This window comes from Tympanuchus pallidicinctus, unplaced genomic scaffold (genome assembly GCF_026119805.1).
Source record: "Tympanuchus pallidicinctus isolate F22 unplaced genomic scaffold, pur_lepc_1.0 scaffold14, whole genome shotgun sequence".
Lineage (NCBI taxonomy): Eukaryota > Metazoa > Chordata > Aves > Galliformes > Phasianidae > Tympanuchus > Tympanuchus pallidicinctus.
The window spans coordinates 2,363,155-2,386,370 of record NW_026294659.1 but is presented as its reverse complement, the minus strand read 5'-3'; the positions used below and the strand labels follow the sequence as shown (position 1 = coordinate 2,386,370).

Sequence of the window (23,216 nt, the reverse complement as noted above, 5' to 3'; positions counted from 1 at the left end):
TTTGAGCATATAAATATTCAGGAGAAAAGACCTTCCGGTACTTGAAGGGAGCTTATAAGTAGAATCGGGAGCGGATTTTTACATGGCCTGATAGTGATAGGACGAGAATGGTTTCAAACTGAAAGAGAGGAGATTTAGGTTAGGTGTTACACAGAAATTCTTCACTCAGAGGTTGGTGAGGTGTTGGCACAGCTGCCCAGAGAAGCTGTGGTGCCCCATCCCTGGAGGCACTCAAGGCCAGGTTGGATGGGGCCCTGGGCAGCTGAGCTGGTGGGGGGCAGCCCTGCCCACAGCAGGGGTTGGGGCTGGGTGGGCTTTGAGGTGTCTTCCAACCCAAGCCCTGCTGTGATTGTATGAAAATAAAAAGACGTCTCTCCAATCCCCTGCCTCTTCCGAAATTAAGCACGATCCCATAGCGAGGCCACCTATGTGCGGACCCGAACAAAGACACGGCTCGTCCAGGGCCTCCCGAGGACACACGCAGCACCTCACCCCGTAGACCCCCAGCTCGGCTGGGCGGGGCGACGGCAATACCTGGCGGGGCGGGAACCGCCACCGAACGGCACCAAGCAGCCGCCTCCGCGCCCAACCCCGCTCCTCCCCGCCGCGCGGAGTCAGGTGCCGCCGGACGGACAGTGCGCCTGTGCGGCGGCCGCGGGGCGCCGCGGAGCGGAGCGAAGCGCCGAACCGAGTCGGTGGGGACCGCCGGCCGGAGGAAGATGGCGGAGCCGGGGGCGGCGCGGGGCTCCCCGCGGGCGGCAGGTAAGCGTAGCGCGGCCCTGCCAGGTGCCCGGGACGGCGGCGCCCTCCCCTAGCCCACTGCCCTCCTCAACCCGGGGAACCTCGCGGGCGCCGGCGAGGGTCGCTCCCCTCCCGGCAGGTGCCGCCATCTCGGGCCCGGGGAGGGGGTTCCTCGGAGGCGCAGGTGCCGGCTGCGTGGTGCGGCACGTATTGGCCATGGGCGGCTTTTGTGAGCCGGGCCGGCCGCGTGTGCGGTTGTGATTTTCCCCGACCGCTGGCGCTGCTGCCAGGGAGGGAGGAGGCTCTGGTTTGCCCTGAAGTAGGGAGCGATGCATAAAGCGAGTTCTCTGCGGTGCCCGGGCCTGCCTGCGGTGGTTGGCTAAGGCGGGAGGCAAACTGGTCGGGCTGGTACGGAGCGGAGTGCCTCCCGTGGGCGGGCACGGCTCCACCAAAGCGCCTCCCGATGCTGCGGGCTGGCACGGCTGTGGGGTTGTGAGCCCCGTGCCCTGGGGTGACCAACGAGACAACAGGAAGTGGGGCAGAGATCGGGGACCGGGAGCACCGTCACGCTTCAGCTCGTGGGTGTGCGTCGGATGGAATCGTGACAGTGATTGCGTGGCCTCGCCCTGGTTCAGCGTGTGAGATGGGTGGTGATTAAGGAATGAGCTTTTACCTTACTCACCTGATCCAGGGCCTGGTCTTTGTGGTGAGCAATCCGTCCATAGCATGGGCGGAAAGGAGAGTTAATTTCCTTTCTGTCCTGAGCTAGTGTAACTTCTAAAAGTAGCATTACCGCTGCTTTGGGAGATAAGCGCTGTTATCCCAAATGTATTGAGTGGGAAGCTGGATGCAAGCCTTGAAGTGCCCCGAGGTCACACTGTGTCAGAGCCAGGACTTCTGATTCTCCTGCCCATCACCACTGCAGATGAGCAGCAGTGCACCTCCAGCCTTCAGGTCTCTGGTTCCCCATTGATCACTTGGGAGAAAAATGCTGAGAATTTATATTTCTAGTTTCTTCCCACTCTAAAGCATAAAGAATTCTTCCCTGTTAACAGGGATTTTTTTCTTCTTGTGTTTTCCTGTTTTTACCTTATGTACCAGAGACTATACAGACCCTTTTTCACCCCGCATATGAAACTGAGAACCCACAGAAAATATGGTGTAACTGAAGATGGTATCAAATGGGGCATGTTGTGGGACAGGCACAAGGCAGATGTCATCCAGTGCCTAAGTGCCTTGCTCTGTTGTTTTTTTTTAACTTGAACCAGCTAATAGAAGATAGTATACAGTGTGCTGGGGAAGAGTTGCCAGTGTGTGCTTAGGATGTTTCACAGACTGCAGTGTGGACCGGATCTGCCTAAATCCAATTGAAATGAACACGCTTGCATTAGGGGAATAGTTTGCATCTCCTGGCTGCTAGGGAGGAGACTTGTTCAATGAGGATAATAAGGAGCAAAATTCTGGAGTGCAAGCAATTAATAGATGTGGAGCTCTTTCCTTGACTGAAAATCTGAGCTGTGCAGCAAACAGCAGAGATGCTACAGCCTGGGAAGGCATTGTAGGAGTGTTTTGGGTAAGGGAAGGCAAAGAATTAGGTGACACCAAACTGTGGGTGTTATTGCTGCTACCATCTGTAGTAACAGTAATGCAGTAATGACTAAATAGCGTTTGAAGGACAAGCTGCTCCATACTGAATTGCTGATCTTCCTTTTGCTACCTGGTGAAATTTGCTTAATGCATCTTCTAAGAGATTGAAATACTGAGTGCTTTGGTTTGCAAAGCAAAATGTGTTCTTTTCTTCTTATAGAAAAGTTTGGTCAGCCCTAAGAGGGTCTAAGAGAAAGCTACATGTCGTTGTCAATTTAGACTGCAAGTCATAACCCAGTGTGTGAAAGGAATGCATAGATGTATTTCTTTCAAAGTACTGTGTGTTTTTTCCTTCTTGAGAGCAATGCTTTTCCAGCTGATTTCTTTAAACCATACAGTATGCTTTTAATTGATGTGCTACTCTCTGTGCAACGTTACCTTTTGCAAGTACTGGTTTTTGTTCAGAGGAGCTCAGTACTCTGCATGCTCTCAAGGTTAGTGTTCTGTTGATTAAAATATCATAACATCGGACAGACTCTGTTGATCTAATAAAAAAAAAAAAGAAAGAAGAAATAAAAGAAGACTACAGAAAAAGGTCATTGCCTTTACTCTCTAAGTTTTGTTGAATTGCAGTGCAAACACTTTGCACTTGAAGTGTTTAGAAATAAAAGGGTGACAATGATTGAAGTGTGTGTGGTAAGAGTGTGAAACACCTGGGAACTTGATAGTGCTCATAGTGCTTCTAAGGTGCTGTTGAGTAGCATCACATAGATGCCTTTGCTTTGGTGGCTGCAGCAGAGAAAATGCATCAGGATTTTTATTATTTTTTTTAATATTAAGTAATCATTTCTGGGTATGCTAGTTGAAGGAGCCTATACATATTTCATGTAAATAGAAGTATATATTCTACATGTTGATACTGTATGAAGAATGATGGAATAAGGCTTGTTTTCCTCTCATGAATAAATAAAATATAATTACTGCTTTCACAGTTATTGGTCTCTTAGTGTGTGTGGAGAAAAAACAGCAAGGAATGCTTTCAATATCTTCCTCTTATCTGTCATTCATTTACTAATGCATTTTAGGTCTATAGAAAAGTAAAAGCAAGTCTTTTAATTCTGGATAGTTTTTAAAGTGTGGAGGTAATAGAAAATATTTCATCCTTTGTGTGTTTTCCCCCGTGGCTCCAGTTGCCTTGGCCAGCCCTTATGAATGGGACTTTTTCACCAGCTCCTGACATGGCTTTCTTTGCAGCTTTCAGCCCCATACCGATGCCTGGCTCGAGCTGCTCAGTTGATTTTGGAAGCAGCTGTTTGCAGTTTAAGTCTATCTCTGCCTATGTGGTGTAGGTGGGAAAAACGTATTGCTTCTACAGGACTTCAGTAGATAAGTGGATCTTACGATGTGGCAAAAGACTACAAGAAAGATGTTGAGACCCTGGAGTGTGTTCAGAGAAGGGCAACGAAGCTGTGAGGGGTCTGGAGCACAAGTTTTTTGGGGAGCAGCTGAGGGAACTGGGATTGTTCAGGCTGGAGAAGAGGGTGCTTAGGGGAAATCTCATTGCTCTCTCTTTGATTCCTGAAAGGAGGCTGAGGTGAAGTGAAGGTTGGCCTCTTTTCACAGCCATCAGTGATAGGATAAGAGGGAATGGCCTCAAGTTGTGCCAGAGGAAGTTCAGGTTGGGTATTAGGAAAAACAGCTTCTCAGAGTGGTGCAGCAGTGGCACAGGCTGCCCAGGGAGGTGAAGGAGTCACACTCTCTGGAGGTGTTCAAGAAAGCTGTAGATGTGACACTGAGGGGCATGGTTAATGGGCCTGGTGTGATGGGCTAGATGATCTTAGTGGTCTTTTCCAACCTTCACGAGTCTATGAAAGAAATACAGCTCTTGAGGAAATTAATGCAAACTGTGTGAATGTTAACAATACTGAATAGTAAGTAGCTCAAGTCATGTTCCTGCTTCCCATCCTTCACCTCTAGCTGGCTCTCACAATTGCTGTCAGCCTGATAACTTCAAGTCTTGTGAGGTTTTCACTTCTGCGCTTAACCCAGCTGCCTATGCTGGGGTGCAATGACAAGGGTCTGCAAGTTTCCTAAATACAATTGTGTTGCCTGTCTTGCTTTACCTTTCCTGTGAATCTCATTGTGGCTGAGAGAAGAATTGGGGTAGCATTTTTTTTAATATAGCTGTAGCCGGCTAAGGTTACTGCAGTAATAAAAAGCAGAGTTCTTTCAGTACCACAGGAGATTTCTTTAACCATGGTTTATGATGTTTAAATTCTGGGTTATTTTGTTGTACTTGACTGGTATTTGATATTTCTATCACAATGTGATGCATTACCTGTGTTTTCTGTAATTGAAGGCAGTGTATGTAAGGATATGGTACGTGCTAGTTTCCCCTTATGCTCGTGCTCAAACAGCTGGATTAGTGCTCCTTCAGTCATGCAGTGGTCCGTCTATCGAATTGATTGAAACAGCAACAAGAAATCTTGGCTGAACAAAGATTTCTTCCACTGCACGGCATTAACCTGGCTGACTTTAGGTGGGGTATTTATAAACACCTTCCTCTGTGGTTCATTTCCATAATGATGAATGATGCTGATGTGCGAGGGTGAGAAGAGGGGAGGTAAATGGTTTTCATGCAGTGGGAATCTATTGTACTAGTAAGCTGGAAAAAAAAAAAAAGAAAAAAGGAAAGAAATGCAAGATAGCTGTTTTATTGATTAAAATAATGTAACACACCTCTCACTTTGTGCCTGCCATTCAAATGGTAAATACACTTTTTTTGTCTTGTTTGTACGGAGCTCCTAAAACCGGGACAGCTTGCTGTCCACCTGTCTGAGAATGAGTGCTGCAAGGGTCTGAGTGAAATATTTATTGTCCCGGTTAAATGGTGGTTAAAATGCTTCAGGTGGAATTGCTTTTGTGCATGTACCTCTCAGACTTTCTGTACATGCAATGAAACAATGTATTAAAGTATCTGATGGTAACATCTTAGTTTTCCTCTTTAATCATAGAATCATAGCATTGCTCGAGTTGGAAAAGACCCTAAAGATCATCAAGTCCAATTACAACCTAACCGTACTACCCTACTTCATTTTCTCCCTCTAAATTAATGATCCACGTTAGTCAGCATTTCTGCTTAACTATTTAATATTTATCTCCTCTGTGATGTGAAATCTTGTCAAGTTTGTGGTTGGTTTTATTTACTGTACTGTTTGCATATCTTTGCTTACCGAATGCCAGGTCAAACTGCTTAGAAGCATAAATCCTAGGGCACCTGAGTGTCTGTAGGTTTTTTGCTGCTGCCGCAATGTGTGTTGCCTCTTCCCTGACCGGTGGGAAGCAGACTGTCCTCCTGGAGTTGAAAATGAAATATCTGCGTTGTTGTGATCAATGCAGTGTTCCTGTGACCTTTGGATTAACAGCAGGCTGTGTACAGGCTCCTCGTTGCCCTTTGGCTGCTTTTCCATGAGCGTGCGCAGAGTGCAGTGACTGGTGGCCTTCCTGTGGGGCCTGCAGTGTTGCTGCTTGCCTACAGGTCACTGCTTTCAGCAACTTCTCACAGAACCACAGGGGCTGGAAGGGACCTCTAGAGATCACTGAGTCCATCCCCTTGCAGAAGCAGGTTCCTTACAGCAGACTGTGCAGGAAAGCATCCAGGAAGGTCTTGAATATCTCTAGGGAAGGAGACTCCACCAGCTCTCTGGGCAGCCTGTTGCAGGGCTCTGGTACCCTCACTGTAAAGAAGTTCTTCCTTGTGTTCCGATGGAACTTCTTGTGTTGGAGTTTGTGCCCACTGCCCCTTGTTCTGTCACTGCACAACACTGAGAAGATCCCAGCCCCATCCTCTTGACTCCCATCCTTTTGATTTTTGTAAGTATTGATAAGATCCCCTCTCAGCCTTTTCTTCTCCATGGTGATCAGTCCCAGCTCTCTCAGCCTTTCCTCATAAGCGAGGTGCTTCAGGCCCCTTGTGATTCTCCACGTGCTGGAGTTTCTGCTGTCACTTTGCTTGCATGTTATTTTCTTGGTAAATAAATAAAACTGCCAGTAGCAAACACTATTTACTGATGTTTCACTGCTCTTAATAGACACTTCCATATTAAAAATATGGAAAATGCAGATTTTTGTGTGCCAGTGCAACACATATGTGCTTCTGTCATTTGAGATAATTTGAGAACTGTAGTGTTAATCTGAATTTCTTGTGGAGATTCAACAGAAGAGATTCCTTCTGCATCTTAGCATTCACCTTTGCTGAACTTTCATTATTATTTTTTTTACCCTATTACAGAAGTAGATGCTTGGAGCAGTCATAGATATTTAGATCTCTTTTTCTAGCATTCCAGAAACTGGTAAACACGTGCTTCTTTGTACACTGAGTACAGAAATAGACTCTAACTGTTCAAGGTTTTGAAGTCAGCCCCTTCACTAATAATTACAACCGTGTTGTAAGTCATCCCTGCATGCTTGCATTTGCCTTCCAAGAGGAGGGCACACTGGATGCACATTAACTTGGTTTTGTTAAGGGGCTTCTCAAGTCTGAGGCACTTCCTGAGCTGGTCCTCCATGTCACAGCTCTCTGCCTGTTTCCTCCACGTGCACATCAGTGCATCCGCATGCACGAGCAGAGGGATGGATGCTGTGCCCCACAGCCTTAGTGCCATGAGGATCCAGTGCTTAACAACCATTTTAGGAGGGAATTTACGGAGCTTCATAAATCAATTTGTCTTTGTTTGCTGAGTAGTTTCTTTTATAGATTCTTTTTTTCCTTGTATTGACTTAGATGAATAAAACAAAGCCCTAGAATTTATCATCCCTATCTGAGGTCTTGATAGGAATAGGAAAGGTTGTGCTGGTTAAAAATACATGGTAACCATATGTATCAGTCTGTGGATGCCACTGTGAAAACATCCTAAAAATCTTTAAGAAAATGCTAGTGACGTTGGTGTATTTACTGTATTTGATTGTTCTGTCTGTTGTAATGCCAGATGCTGGAGGGCTTGTTGTGGTTTTGTTTCAGTTCAGTAGGATCTGGAAGAATGCCTTGCTTGGTTCAATCCATATGAATTATCAAATTACTCGCCTCGTGCCAAGCAGGAGCTAGCAGATCTATTCTTTATTTCAGCAAAACACTCATTGAAGTACTTCTAGTCTGCAATTAATTTTGGTTGGAGATGTGGTCGAGTAGTGCAGTTTTTAATGTGGCTTTGATCCTAAAACAGATGCAAATGTTGCTGGTGGCTGTGCAGCATGTCTGGGTTTGTTAGCTACAGAAGGAGTGCAGGAATGATCTTTCCCTGACTGGTAAACCAAGAGTGCTGTCATATGTGCAAACTAGCCTGGATTATTTAGTTAGAATGAACTTCCAATGCTTAATTGTATTTTAACTAATTCTCAGTTTTTTTGTTTTTTTTAAGTACTTCGTTTTTTCTTTTCTTTTTACTCCATTAAGTAGACCATGTGGCAGGCACACCCCAAAAACATTTCTTTTAGTCCTGGGAAGGAGAACAAGATGATATTACAGTGTTTACCCACACATTATCACGTTGGTCTTTTGAATATTTGAATGAAGGGTTGCTAATTTCCCTTCCCTCACCAGGGTGGTACAAGTTGATGGCTCAGCTCTGTCAGGGCTTCCCTGGTGGAGTGGGAACAGTCCTTTCTCCTCGTGTTGTTTGGGATCTTGAAATGCTGAAAAAAGACAGGCTAGTCATTGTTTCCAAAATAAATAGTTGATGGACTGGTTCTCCTTTAACTGTCCTACAGGGAAATGGGAGTAGGGCCTTACCTTTATTCATGGTGTCTTGACTTTTAGTACAGTGCTGCAGCCACAGGGCATCTTTTCCCTTACCCTTAATGGCCTATTAATAGATGTAAGTATTTCCATTATGCTGCTTGGGTTTAGTAACACTGAGTGCTGTGGTTCTAAGTAAACAGGGCAATTTTCAACAGTCATGGGAAGTGATTTAATGGTGCAGTGTAATAAAAGGATGACCTTCCTTTGGCTTAAATGTGCTGTGGATCAGGCTCTGAGGAGGATGGTGGCTTGCAGGTTCTCAAGGTCATGGCAGTGAGTAAAAATGTTTGGGTGATGTGCAGGGGAGATATGCTTTAGAAAAGAGGGAATTTTGCAGAGGGAATGGATTCTGTGATGTTACAGAACAGAAGGGAAGTGAAACAGAAATATCTGGTGTAATCAGCTCAGTTATTTACAAACAAGAGTAAGAGTTTGTTTTTCATAATATATTTTGTAATCAAAGGTGAGGTTTGCATTTCCCCTTTGTGATACATTTTCCCTGTGTTTTGATTTATGTCCTCCCACTCTGAGGTACTCTCCTTTCTTATGCTGTAATCACTGGCTGTATTCCTTTAAGTTCATACTTTTGAAGAATGTCTCAAAAAGAATTGATGGCCTTGGATCCTAATGCATTTAATCTGCAGTGAAGTTGCTTAAATGATGCGTGAATGGAACTGAAAGTCATGCTATGCAGTACGAGCACATCCACTTTCAAATCCAATTTTTGTAATGCTGAAGATTGTAAAGGAAGTCTTCACATAGAGCCAGTGTTCCTTGTGACAAGTGCTTTCTAAAGCATGCTGACAGGCTTACAGGCCACGCAGCAACTCATAAAGTGTTTACAGCAGCACAGTAATGTTCCTGGAAGACTGTTAAATTCTGTGTGTGTGTGTGTGTGTGTGTAAAACCCTTGCACTGTACAAATTCCTTGTTGCCAAGTTAGCTGCTGCTAATGATGAGCTTATGCTATTGGTGAACTGACAACCTGCTGGATTAACTCTTGAGCTTCTTATAAGATGGCTTTTCTTCTCCTCTTAATGTCTTTCCTTGTTCTGATCCACACACACCTGCCTATGAGGTCATTAAGGATGGATGGGCTTAGTCAGAGCCAGCATCTCCTAGCTGTGTTGTCTTTAGGCCTCCAGAGAAGACAGCACTGGGGGTGGAGGATAAGACTGCAGCAAGCAAATGATGTGCTTCGTATGTCCCACAAAAATCAGTCCAGAAGACTTGGATGTGTTCCCATGCTCTGTCCTGCTCCTTTTTCCAGGTCTGTAGTGGTACTCAATGCTGTACTCATTCCTGTGCCCCAGTGGAGCGGATCTTACTCCATCCAGCCTTGGAAGTGAAAAGTGTGAGGCCAGGGAGGAGGCTGCACCCATCAGGTGGACTCCAGAGGAACTGACCTCTCACCAGCCCACCTGCCTTTCAGTGGGAGCCTGAAGGGATGAAGCAGATCATAGTTTTCCTTTGTGACAGCTGCACAAGGAGACTGGGAAGGGGAAAGAGGCAGAAAGAAATCACATTCCTTGCTGTCTAACCCCCTGCTTCAGGCATGACAGTTCAAAAACAGAGAATCACCATATCAAAGAACTCTTTGAAAATGAAAAGTAATAACATACAGGCTGAGGAGCATTTTCCTAGTCTTCAGAGCAGCTATCAGTTAACCAGTGTTGCAGTATGATATGCTTCCTTAGGCTACAGACTGAGAGTAGAGGGGAGAGATCTTCAAGATGTTATTCTGATGGCTATCTTGCACTGAAATTAATGCAGATAGCTTTTGGTGATGCATGCATCTTGAGAAGCTCCAATCAAAACTACTGTTGGTGACTTAGCACATAGGACAAGTCCTATGTGAATTCTGACTGCTAGACCTACTGGCTGAGAGCTGCTGGAGTTGGTTCTAAGTAGCAGCATTTCAGGTAGATTATATTGTACAGTCCTTCATAAAATCAGACAGCTGAGGAAGTCCCATTAAACAGAAATATTAAAAGAATAAAGAAGACTTGTTCAACAGTCAAAAACTAGCTATACTTTCAGCTAGAGCTGAGCATGTTCAGCCCCCATCCTTTGTTTCTAGCTCTGCAGTCCAGTCTATTGTTTTATGCCTTGCCAGAATAACCCCAATTTCTACCTACGTGTAGGTGGAGGTAGAATGGAATACAAAAGTAGAGTATTTAGTTTGCAGCATGGGAATTTTGTGCAACTTATGCAAGCTCATAAGAGCTGACAGCATCAGGTTTGTGGAGCAAAAGCCTCTTCTAGTGCAGCTCAGACAGGGTGGCTCAGGACCTGGCTCTTGATGCTAGGTTTGGCTAAGCAGAAGTAACTTTGCTCCTCAGTCTGCAAAGACTTCATCAGATATCTCTTTCATTTCTCAGTGGTAGCTGTTGGTAGCTGTCTTAAAATCCATAAATTCTGTGTGCATCAATAAAATGGTACTAAAATCAAAAGTGTTTATGGTGGGTGTGTGTTTACGTAGGCTGTACCCTTCTGTCAAGTTATCTGCTGCTCCCAATGTGCCAGCTCCTGCTGCCAGTCCAAGCGCACAGTCTCTTGCACTGTGCAGGCCTCATGTAGCTCAGCCTGCCTCCAAGCTTCTCCCTTGGCATGGGGGAGGATGCAGCTCTTGCTGCCATGCTGATTCCTCTCTTTGCCTTCCAAAACGTTCATTGACTTCTACTACTTAAGCCAATTCAACCCAGCAATCCTTACCCCCTATTCTCAAGCTCTGGGCAGGCAGGCTTCTCAAGCCCCAGATCTTTTTTGGTTCATCTCTGTATGTGAAGTGTTGCTACCAGAGCACATGGTTCCTTGCCCGTGGTACTTCCAGCTTCACTATGTTGGGCAGAGCTGTGGTTTGTTGGCACGATCACAGCAGCCTCCTCTTGTGCAGGTGTGCCCTGAACTTCGCTCTCCTTGTTGGCCTTTGTCTCAATACTCCCAGAGGCCCTCTGCCGGAGGTGCTCTTTCCTCTGCTTTTGTTGGGCGTACCATTCCAGCAAGGCAAGGGCTGTGGGCAGGTAATCTCTTTTAATTACATGTACATATGATAGTATAAACATGCAAGTTTCCTCCCCCCATCTCTGTGGAAAAGGAGCACCACGTCCTGCTTCGTGGCACATGGGCAGCTGCGTGCAGCTGTGGAGGCCCAGGTGAGCTCTGTCAAAGAGGGCGGGAATTGAGGTGTGACATTTATCTTGGGAGGGGTTCTGGGTTTGCTCCAACAAGCAGTGACTGGATGAGCTGAAGCCAAACCCCTGCGGGTTCAGAGCAAGGTGTGGAATAAACAGCTGCTGTTGTTCTGCTTCTACCAATACCATTTTCTGTATAGGTTTTTTTTTTTTACTTCCTTTGTGTCTATGACCAACCTACTGCTGTTTGGGTTTAATTTCACATAATCTAACAACCCTGATTTGTAGGTTTGTTGGCTTAATCAGTGCAGTTCCAAATCAGCAAAGTAAATCCAGTACAGAGCAGTAGAGAATGATGAGGTCTCCTCTGAGCCTCCTCTTCTCCAGACTGAACAATCACTGCACCTCATAAGAGCGGACTTCCAGACCGCTCACCAGCTGTAGCTTCTATGGATGGCTTCCATGGATAGCATGGTACATTCCCCCACTTTCCTTGCTTAGAGCTTTGTTGGGGAAAAAGCATCAGATGTGAGCTCGCTGGAGGAAGCACGTAATCTGTATTATACATTATATACATTAGCAAGTGCTGAGATGTTTCTCATGGGCACACCTGGAGCTGAACTTTGTTGTTTCTCAGCAAGGTTTTTATGGAAGACATTAGGAGAGAGCAGAAGAGGCCCTGCTGCCTCCTACAGCATCACCAGTTCTATTCTTCGTATCCACGTGCTGTCCTTTGGTTGTTAAGTTACTAAGACAGTTAAGGGTCTACTGTAGCTTTGTGAAAAGAGGAAAGGTGGCTTACTAAGCTGAGCTGTACTTCTCACCGGGAGCTGTAATTAGGACCCTCCATCAGAGCTTTGCATACTTGAGGGTGAGTTTTTTCTCCTCTATTTGAAGGGAAGCAGGTAGACAAGGCCATGTACAACTGCCATCATACAAAATTATTATTTGTTTCAGCCTTGCTTTGTCACTCTTAACAAAAACTGCGGGGGAGTGTAAATTAATAATAAGTTAAGGCTGTGTCACAGCTATTGCGGGGTTTGTCCTTAAAAGTTTTCTCCCTGTGAAAATACTATGATTTTCGTCTCTTACACAGATAGCTTGTTAAGTATAGAGAAGTAGCAGCTATTTTAATGCTGTGCTTCCAGCATGAGGCATGTGCTTTTTAAAATGTTTGGCACAGCAGCAGTGATAGTCAGGAGGAGCAAACCTGTGTGAGCATAGGCACGTGGAGCCAGCGGGAAGCGACTCCTGGGTGCGTATGTAAGCCAGTGAGAGAGGTGGATACTTGCTCTTATTTCTTTAGTGTCTTACCTTTATAGTTGACAGAAAATTATGTAGCAGCTGTGTTTGATAAGCAGAGCAACCATAGTAGACAACTGCATGCAGAGGTATTTTAAACTGTGTCCTTTTTACATGGGAGTGGAGGCAGGGGCTGGATGGGCTCCACAGAGGTGTTGGCAAAGGTAGTGAAAACAGGCTGCTTGATTGTGGAAGTGGAAGCAGTAGGTGTAAAGGCATGAACAAACAGGGCTGAGACACCAAGCATCCTCTTGTGTTGCAGTGGCTTCCCTTTGGGGACAGAACTGCAGGGCAGCATGGGGCTAGCCTTATCTCAATGCAGTTATGCAGAACCTCTATTTTTTTAAAAAAAAAAATTGTAGCATTTCACACTAAATGTGAGTGATATTCTTCTTATGCTCCTCTTAATTCTATTTTAACATAACTCTTAAATGCTGACCCACATAAACTGTTGATTAGCCAACGTGCATAGCAGCTCTGTGGTGGGAAATGAGGAGGGAGTCCAATCACTCTTATTTTTTTCTGTAGGAGCTTTTAGGTCCTCCTGAAAACAAACAGAGTCTCTGCTCTGGGTGTGGATGGGCAAGTTCTGGCAAATCATGTAGTGATTTTTGCTGTGCAGCTACCCATTCTCTGAAGAACAGTGTCAGTGAATGAATCACAGAATCAGTAAGGTTGGAAAAGACCTCTAAGATCATCCAGTCTAACCGTCAGCCTATCACTGCTGTTGCTCTAGAAACCATGCCCCTCAGTGCCGCATCTCTGCATTTCTTGAAGACCCTCAGGGATGATGATTCCAACCACCTCCCTGGGCAGCCTGTTCTAATATATAAAAAATAAATCTTTTCTATTATTCAACCTGAACCTCTCCTGATGCAGCTTGAGGCAATTCCCTGTCATCTTGACAAAGAGGTTGACCACCTCTTCCCTACAGCCTCCTTTCAGGTAACTGTAGAGAGCAGTAACGTTTCCCCTGTGCCTTTTCTTGTCCAAAATATGAAGGCGGTAGAAAGCTCACACTCAAGGTTTTTTTGTGGGGAAACTGTGTACACTGAAAGGCTTGCTTACGTAGAGCTCATGCTTCTTTGTGTAGCTTATGCTACCAAGACATAGCTGTAGCTGTTTGTTACCAGTAATGAGCAATGTATTGTTTTAACTAAAGCTTTATAAGGTACATGGATGTTTTTCCCCTAGTGTGACTACTCTACTGTAAAAATTAATCATTTTTTCAAGTCACTAACTCAGCATTTGTCCTGATGTTGTCGTTACTACTTAGCTTACGTGATGAGGCTTGAGATTTGCAAGGATGGTACATCTGCTAATCAGTGACCATGACTTGGCTATTAGGATACAGAGCTTTTCAAAGAGCTTGAATTGAAATTAAAAAGAAAGAAAAAGGGGGAGGGGGGGGGGGGGAGAGGAGAGCGGAAGGAGGGCAATGCAAAGTAAGTGGGCTTATGTATTTTTTTAGAGATGTTGATTAAAAAGCAAGAATGAAGCTTGTTATTTTCAGTGCCAACATTCTGAGAAATTCTAGAGGAGTAAACAAGCAGTGAATCTGTTACCACTTTGTAGAACTTATCTACAATTCTTCTTGCACAAGAGTTCATAATATATGTGAATGTAACTCTTGAAGGTAGCGTAATACCTGCATTGAAGCACAGCAGTATAACCTTGAATTTCTCAAATTTTAATCTTATCTCTGCTGTTTATGCATCTGTCCTCTCAACTGTACAACTCCTGTTGTTGGAAATAACTATTTTTAAAAACTGTTGAGTATGATATATTGACTAACATAGATGTTGGGTCATTTGGATGGATTAATACAATTTTTTCCTGTCTTAGAGGAGGAGGACAGGATTTTTTCCTGTTCAGTCAGGAGGACAGAACTTTTGGGAATATTAGGTACAGTTAGCATGGGAAAATTCTAGAGGAAGATAATTTTGATCAATATTTTACTTCATTTTTGTCAAATATGAGTTAAAGACCAAAGAATCATAGAATCATAGAATCGTCAAGGTTGGAAAAGACCTAAAAGATGATCCAGTCCAACCGTTCACCTATTCCCAATAGCTCCCACTAAACCATGTCCCTCAACACAACATCCAGCCTTTCCTTGAACACCCCCAGGCTCGGTGACTCCACCACCTCCCTGGGCAGTCCATTCCAGTGCCTGACCACCCTTTCTGAAAAGTAATACTTCCTCATGTCCAGCCTGAATCTCCCCTGCCGTAGCTTGAAACCATTCCCCCTGGTCCTATCACTAATGACACGAGAGAAGAGGCCGACCCCCAGCTCACTACAGCCTCCCTTCAGGAAGTTATAGAGAGCAATGAGGTCTCCCCAAAAGACTGTAAGAAGACAGTTAAAGAATAAACAAATTCCTTATGTATTCTTATTCTGAAAAGAAACGTCATTACATTGCACAGAAACTCACTGATTTTTCCTAATGATCCCATTAGATGGTTATTTATGTGTGGAAGTGGATAAAGGTTTTGCATATTGACTTTTATTTTCAATCAGATCTCTGCTTTTGTGAAATATTCTTTCGAAAGGAACATCTCATTCCTGATGAATTATCTTGGAAGGAAATCAAGGTGTGAGGTTGCTTATTGGAACCTGTACTAGATAAGTGATTTTAAACATCTTTTAAGCTGCATGTAAATAGAAAGAAAAATGAAGTTCAACGAAGTCCTTGCTTTGTTCTTACTGATCATATTTCATCCTTTGGTAATGGATTTAGTTGTTGCAGGTTCCGTGCATTTCATTTACTTACTTATTTGAAGTGTTCTGTGTGAGTGAGTTTCATTGCTGTGGGGGGAAAAAGGATAATGGCATTAATATTCTGTCATAGAATCACCAAAGTTAGAAAAGATCTCCAAGATGACCCATTCCAACAGTCCACCTACCAGTATTACCCCACTAAGCCATGTCCCTTAATACCACATCCACACATTTCTTGAACACCTCAAGGTGCCAGCTCTCTGGCAACCTGTGCCACTGCCTCTTTACTCTTTCTGAGGAGTTTTTCCCAATATCCATCCTGGTCCTCCCCAGCTGCCTGTGAGGCCATTCCCTCTTGTCCTATTGCTAGTTACCCAGGAGAAGAGGCTTATTCCCATCTCACAGGTGTCTTACTTTATGATACCCTTACTGCATGCTTTTGTTTGACAGTGACGTTTTTCAAGAATCATTCTTACTCTGCTTTCATTAAACTGTGGAAACTCTGAGGTCTCCTTGGTTTTACTTCTAAGGCTTACAGGGCTCGAGTGCTGTCTATTTCATGCTGATTTGAGCATTCAGTTTGAGCAGATCCTGAACCTGAAAGTATATAGTGGAAGGCTGGTACTACTATTGTTCTAATTTGTTGTAAAGTGACTTTCCTGAGAAATATTTCTTCTGATGAGCACTTACAGAGGTTTGCATTAGGCAAAGAAAATGTCATCAAATACAGTTTTGTTGGTATTACATTTAGAGTTAGGTTCTCTTCATCCGTTTTGGGCATTCTACTTTCTTAAATGTTTCAGTTTTGCTGCAGTTGATTTTGAGGCTGCATCTTTTATTCTTTATCAGTCTAAGGAGATAATTACAAAACTATGTGCCTTATATTATAGTTCCTTCATAAGCTGAGATGCTTTAACTGGCTTTTTTCCCCCAGTCTTTTCAAAGTCTTGACACTGTCTTTAATTTGCTTCAAAATCTGTTTCTGTTGCGGGGAAGGAATGCTGCCTTTGTTTGAGGTACAAAGGCTGATGGTGTATAATATAGTTATATTTAATGAAATGAAAAAAATGTAGACAGTCTGATTTCTTGGAAACTCTCATTTTAGGGTGTTCTGTTATAATCCTTAGCTGGAAAGTCATTCTCTTTGATGTAAAAAGACAGGCAGATTTCATAGGAAGATGGGGGATTTTGTTGATGTGTCCTGAAAAAAAATTTTCAGCATGCAGTCCCTTCTCTGACTCTGAAATAGATGCTTATTTTAGTCAAAAATAGTATTACTGCTCCTTATGTAGTGCATCTTATTGCCTCTAACCATCGTGGTTACAATGTCTGCAACTTAAGCCAGTAGTGTTTGTTTATGATGCTTTAGCTTCGGCAATATAGTAGTTGGAAAACATGGGACAAACATAATCCTGAGAGTTGCCCGCACATGTTTTAGAAAAATCTGTGCAAGGTACCAAGGTTTCCCTGGATTTTCATGGTCTACCATTTAGCACAGCATTTGGGCCTAGGTTTGAAAGAATTTTGATTCTACAAGTCACAAAGCTTTAGGCTTTTGATTTTTGTTTTGATTGTACTGCTTCTTGCTCCATGTAGGGTATTTTTCTTCTTAAACTGCACATAGATGTGAGAAGAAAAGGTTGCTGGATAAGTGTGTGATACAAGTCTACCTAACGGTGACTAAAACTTACCCAACTGTATTAATTCCATTTATTTGACTTGGATATTTGGTGCATGTTTCTGTTGCTTATTATGTGAATGCTTGTTATAGAGGAAGTGAGCTTATTTTTCTCTTTGGAACAAGAGGATCCTGTGGTTTCTACGTTGTTGAGATCATGTCATAGAAACACAGAATTGCAGAATGGCTTGGGTTTGAAAGGACCTCAAGGAGCATGAAGCTCACCAACCTCCACATTTAGTAATGGATCAGGCTGCCCAGGGCCCCATCCAACCTGGCCTTAAACATCTCTAGGAAGGGGCATCCTTGCCTCTCTGGGCAGCCTACTTATTAAGTAGGGAATAGATTTCACATTTCGAACAAGAAAGAAGTTGTAGGGTCCCAAGAAGGAAGGAACAGCAGGTGAAGGCTTCCAGGTACCTATATTTTGCTATATAGGAACCTATATTTTATTTCTATTTTATTTTCTTCGATTTTTGTAATTGACATCAGATCTGTACAGTCAGGCCCTGTCAGCAGTGTGCAAGAAGCTCTCTGCCTGCAAGCCTTCTGCAGCCTTGCAGGTGTAGCTTTGTCTCCTGCTTGCAGTAAGCATGCGCTGCTCTTGTAAGCTTGAGGTTTGAGCCTTTGTGTAAGCACAGCCGTGCAGATGGTGGTTTAGGTCTCATTGTACCCCTTCTCCTGGCTCCTGCTTTCATTAGCAGCTGTAGGATTTGGCTTAATAACACTTCAAAATTCTATTTGGATAAATTAAACCTTCCTTCCTTTGCTACCCCCTGGTGTTTGCCAAGTATGTAGATAATACTTCAGCTTTGACCAGTTTTCCTGCCATTGTCATGCCATTTCTAATGCCGTATTAGAATTGAATGACACATAAGCCCAGTGTGAAAGTTTGTACTTGTTTTTCTTTTCTTTTTTTACAATAATACACTCTCTTATTCCTTTCTTTTCTTTGAGTTTAAAAAAAAAAAAAACCTGTATAATGTATTCTGAAAATAGCAGTTTCTCCATGGACACATAAAACGTGGCTAAACAGCATAAGAAAGGAGGCTATTGGAAACAGAATGATAAGGGGAAAATACATCCAAATGAGAAAATGGGAGAAAATCTTTGGAACGTTAAAAATAAAATGATAATATGACAAGGCAAATGTTCTTGAGGAGCAAACAGCTAAAGGCATAAAAAAGACAGTGAACACAGCCCCCCCTCCCCTCCCCATTCCACCCCCTGTTACACCAAGCCTGCCAGACTATGTGGCAGGTTGCTAAAAAGTGCATGTGTAAAAGCAACAGTCAAGAAACATAAGGCTGCAGCATTGGAGTTTAATTATTTGCATCAATGCTCAGTGTGGAAGAGCTTAGGGGGTGTTTCTTATCTGTAAGATTCTCTCACAGTGATCTATTCCTTAAATTATTTTTTATGCCAGAGGAAATTAGCCCCAACTTAAAGGCTTCGAAGTGATGCAGATAACTAAAGAGTGGCAAATCAAAGCTTTTGAGCATAAAACTTGCTAGACAAAATACACTCTGAAAAACCTGTGCACATTTTGTAAGGAAAAGTTTTATCTTGTAAACCAGTTGGACTTCTCACAGAATGTCAGCAAATATGTGAAGTGGTCCAGATGAAGAAGTACGCTTGCAGGATGCTTGCTATGCTTGTAGACATAGCTTTATCAGACACTAAATGTTTTGAAAGCTCTATGATGTCTGGAGAATTCATAAATGGTGTAGAGATATGTGTGAATACAGGGGTGGTATTTTCTGTTGATATGGTGCTAAAAATAATCATGTAAAGAGTCATTTACTGAAGTTGATTAGAAAAAATAGCGAGTAATGGAGCAGTAAAATGGCAGACAAGTTTCAGCCTCAATAGGTACAACTGTATATGGGGACTAATGTTTATAGGAGGCAAGTGGAAGCAGTGAGGTGTTGCAGATTAGCTGTTAGCATTAGGGTATTGGAGGTGAAAGGTTCTCAAATGTCAGTGATCAAGAAAAATGAAAAGAGGACTTGAAGAGGACATTGCTCTGTCATGGAGCATGTGCTCTGGGTATGACTTGGGCACATGTCATTCTAGTCAGTAGACAGAATAGCTGAACTAAAAAGTGATTGGGTACAAATATCAAATGGCTTTGGTTTGTAGCTTGACTGGTGAGCAGATATGAAAGTTGGTGATGTGAACGTGAGTGATGGGTTGGATGCCATTCTTCAGATTGCCCTATAGGACAATAACTGGAAGGCACCACAGAAATCAGGCAGAAGGCTTGATTTTAAAAAAGGAAATAAAGTTTCTTTTCCAAAAGGTATTGTAAAGAAAGTCACAGAAGTTAAAATCACAGGATTTTGAATGCCGTATGTGTAAAAGTGCCTGTTCACTGCGTATCAAACGTGGGAGGTGTCTGCTGGCCATTGATGCGATCAATCTTTTGTTCTAATTCACCACTATTTCATGGTCACTTAGAGAATTGTTATCTACGTAATATGCACAAGTGAAACTTCTTTTCATTTGTTTTTAAAGTCACCAAGTGTTTATGATTACTTCATCTATTGAAACATGCAGTATTTGGAAAATAATTGCACAGTCTGTGTTGGAATTATCAGTGACAATTTGAAATAATTTAAGAAACTTCAACTTTGTCCAAAATTTGGTATATATGATAAAAAGGCTTATGAACACCTTAAGCAGTTATTTAAGTGTGAAGTGCCAATTCTTTTTGAAACTGAACATTCTGCAGAAAATACGTAACAAGGAAAACTTTGTCAACTCTACTGTCTTTTGTAAAGTCTACAGGACTACTGTCCTTGTACTTTTCCTCCTGCTCCAGATTAATCATACAGTTTTGTATATATAGTGTAGACTTGTGGAGATTTTCAGTTCTCAGTTAAAACCATTAGTAATTTTGAGAGTGAAAACTTAATTGTACAAAGACTGTTCGCGTACTACTTATCCAGTACTTTCCATTTTAATCAGATATGAATGTAATCTACTGCAGAAAATTCATTACTTATTATTGGCTTGCATTCAAAGGAACTTCTTAAGCTGTCCTTTAAAATCCTAGAGTAGATAAGAATATGAAGTTAAGAAATGCTCAGAAGCTCGGAAACTGTTTGATTTTTGAGAAAGATGTTATTGTTCCTATTAATAAACTAAAATAATCTCTAGTAACATTGTTGCTGAAGCATAACCTCACTGGATAGTCATGATGTATATGTAATTTGTGCTTGAATACACCAGCTTGCCTTTTTGCATGTTGTTGTGTGTAAATCTAATAGAAGTCCGCTCCCAAAGACAAGTCAGAGTTCTTGGCTCCTGTTTCCACATTGAAAGGCTATTCATTCTTACTCTGTTGACCTCGTAAATCAAACAAGGCAAATGGTGTTTCTGGTGGGGATCAAATATCATGGGTTTTAGTGAGGTCTCCCCACAGCCTTCTCTTTTCCAGGCTGAACAAGCCCAGTTCCTTCAGCCTGTTTTCATAGGAGAGGTGCTCCAGCCACTGAATCATCTTTGTGGCTTTCCGCTGGATCCTATCCAAAAGCTCCGTATCTTTCCTGTATTAGGGGCCCCAGACTTGGATGCAACACTCCAGATGGGGCCTCACAAGGGCAGAGTAGAGGGGGACAATCACCTCCCTGTCACTGCTGTCCACCCCTCTTCTGATGGAACCCAGAATACCATTGGTCTTCAGGATGCAAGTGTGTACTTCTGGCTCATGTTTTTTTCATCAACCAGAGACCCTATGTCCATCGTAGGTATTTGCCCTTTTTAAGATCTTGACCTGTGTTGAATGAAGAGAAATCTCATTTATATGTATGTTAGCTTAACTTCCTTTTTTCTAATACCCTCTTGATAAACAGAAGTTGTCTTCTAAATGTTCTGTCAGCTAAATGGGAGTGGAAAATGTGATCTAAAGTGCTAACCTCCCTGATAGTATTTTTGCTTGTTCTGTGAATGCCTGTTTGGGCAAAACAAGGAGCGAGAGGCATCCCTTCCTTGCTTTGCCACATCTCAGAGGGCAGTGTTTCACACCATCCTTGTAGTGTGTTATCCCATTTGTCTCTCTGCAGCCCTGAGCAAGCTTCCTGCCCAGCCTGGACTTGACTGTTGAGTCTGATTGGACTGACCTTGGTCTAGAGCTTCTGCTAAATTAGGCTCTTTTTATGATGCTGTAGACTATTTCTTGACTTTTTTTTTTCTTTTTTTTTCTTTTTTTTTTTTCTTTTTTCTTTTTTTTTTTTGCCAAAGAGCCACCGTTAACCACACATTTAGGAGCACAGCAATATCAAAGAACTGAGGTTTTTTCACCTTTAGGAAAGTAGATTCACAGCACTCTGAACCCCTCCAGGGCTCTGGGATGTGCACATTAAGGGAATTTCCACAGTATTACTCTGAGAGATTGACTTGTTTTGTAAAATGTTCTGAACAAGGGCTTGAGTGATTGCAGAGAATGAAAACTAAACTTCAAGAGCCTGTAGTTAAACCTTCATAATGCCTTAACTTAGTCTTTGCACATACACTGTCTGCCTCTGTTTTCCCTGTTTTCCTTTTTAAAAGCTTTTTGTGCCTCTAGAGACCACTGAAATCATGTTCTTTGCTAGGTTTCATATGCCGAATCATTTAGCTCAGTCTAGTTTGATGTGTGCAGATGTCAGAGGATGCTGCTGTGTATTCTGTTGTCATGCACTGCAGTGTTCTCAAATATTGCTAGACTAGCATTATAAGCATGTAAAATAAAGTGAATTTTAGTTGCCCTTCTTCCTTGCCTTGCAGAGCCTTGCAAGCCCTTGATTCTGATTTACCTGGTGACCTTTGTAAGCAATATATTTTCAGAATACTGTTGTCAGAATAGCATTACAGATTTTAAAGGTTTCAAAGAAGCTAGTTGTCACCCTGTAACATAATTCTGTTTTAGAACAAATTCCAGCGTTAGACAAAATTCTAAGTCAGCCCTGTCAGTCTGTGCAGCTGCAGTGTGAAATTGGGCAGGCCAGCACCTGCCTCCAGCTTCCTGGAACTGTGCTGTCACCTCCCTCCCAGCTGCCAGACAGAGCTGCTGGCATGAGCTGTGCCCTGTCAGGTACTCAGCCTTTTTGTTCCCTGTCCATAGTATGGGAGGAGTGATGATACCAAGATGTGACGAAGCTGGATATGAGGCTCCAAGTATCCTGCATTAAAAGAATTTCCTTGGTACCCTCATTCTCCAGCAGACTCCCACTGCGGGACATGGTGCCCCTGTCCCTCCCTGCACAATCATGAGCTGGGTAGGCATAAAAGTTGAGAGATTTGCCATGCACACATGTACACATTAAAATAGAAATCTCCATTTGCTGTCTGCTGTGTGGAGGTTTGAGCTGTTTTTGGTTCAGCATACTTTGGTGCTTTGGAGCTTCAGGATCACACACATGCATGTACAGATTTAGTAATTCTCTTCACTGAGCCAAATATTTCTACTTCAAGCTATTTTGGTAAAGTGAGTAGGATGAAAATTTTCTTGATAAGCCTTAAAAAAAAAAAAAAAAAAAAAAAAAGGTAATTTAAAAAAAAAATTGTGTTTTCAAATAACCCACTTCAAAGAATGTGTGGCAGACTTGCTGGGTGAGTAATCTACATCAATTCTCTGAAGAACGTCATCACTTGGCACCAAGGCACCCAGTCACGGGTCTTTTCAGATACATGGACTTTGTCCTTAGAGACTCTGATGTTTCATTCTGTTTTCCATTTCATTGGTGCCAGTACTGTATGTACCTAACAGTGAAATGTTAGATTGAATAGGTGAATACTTACACATTTCACGGAAGCAATTTTAATGCAAGCACTATTGCAGCAAGGCATACAGCTGAGGGTGTTGGGGATGTTAGTTGACAGCTGGCTGACCATGAGCCAGCAGTGTGCCCAGGTGGACAAGGTGGCTAATGACATCCTGGCTTTTATCAGAAATAGTGCAGTCAGCAGGAGCATGGAGGTGATCGTGCCCACTCTGCGCTTGGCACTGATGAGGCTGCACCTTGAGTGCTGTGCTCAGTTTTGGGCCCCTCATTACAAGAAAGATTTTGAGGCCCTGTAATGTGTCCAGAGAAGGGCAGTTAAGCTGTGAAGAGGCTGGAGCACAAGTCTTATGGGGAGCGGTTGAGGGAACTGGGATTGTTCAGTCTGCAGAAGTGAGGCCTGGGGGAGACCTTATCACTCACTACAACTGCCTGAAAGGAGATTGGGACGTGATGGGGGTCGGCCTCTTCTCCTAGATAACAGCAGT

The 23,216-nt window shown here is 43.1% G+C and overlaps 1 protein-coding gene across 4 annotated transcripts in view; it reads left to right on the top strand.

Annotated features, from left to right (window-relative positions):
• Positions 1–420: 420 nt before the first annotated feature.
• MAP7D2 (MAP7 domain containing 2) overlaps positions 421–23,216 on the top strand; it is a 77,015-nt gene continuing 54,219 nt past the window's right edge. For 2 of the 4 annotated variants that reach the window (XM_052673754.1, XM_052673755.1), the window contains exon 1: positions 620–762. In XM_052673754.1, coding sequence (XP_052529714.1) covers positions 720–762 — 43 coding nt within the window. In that variant the 5' untranslated portion in view covers positions 620–719. Of the gene's footprint in view, positions 763–23,216 lie in introns of all 4 variants that reach the window. The other 2 variants (XM_052673756.1, XM_052673753.1) reach the window with 2 other exon arrangements.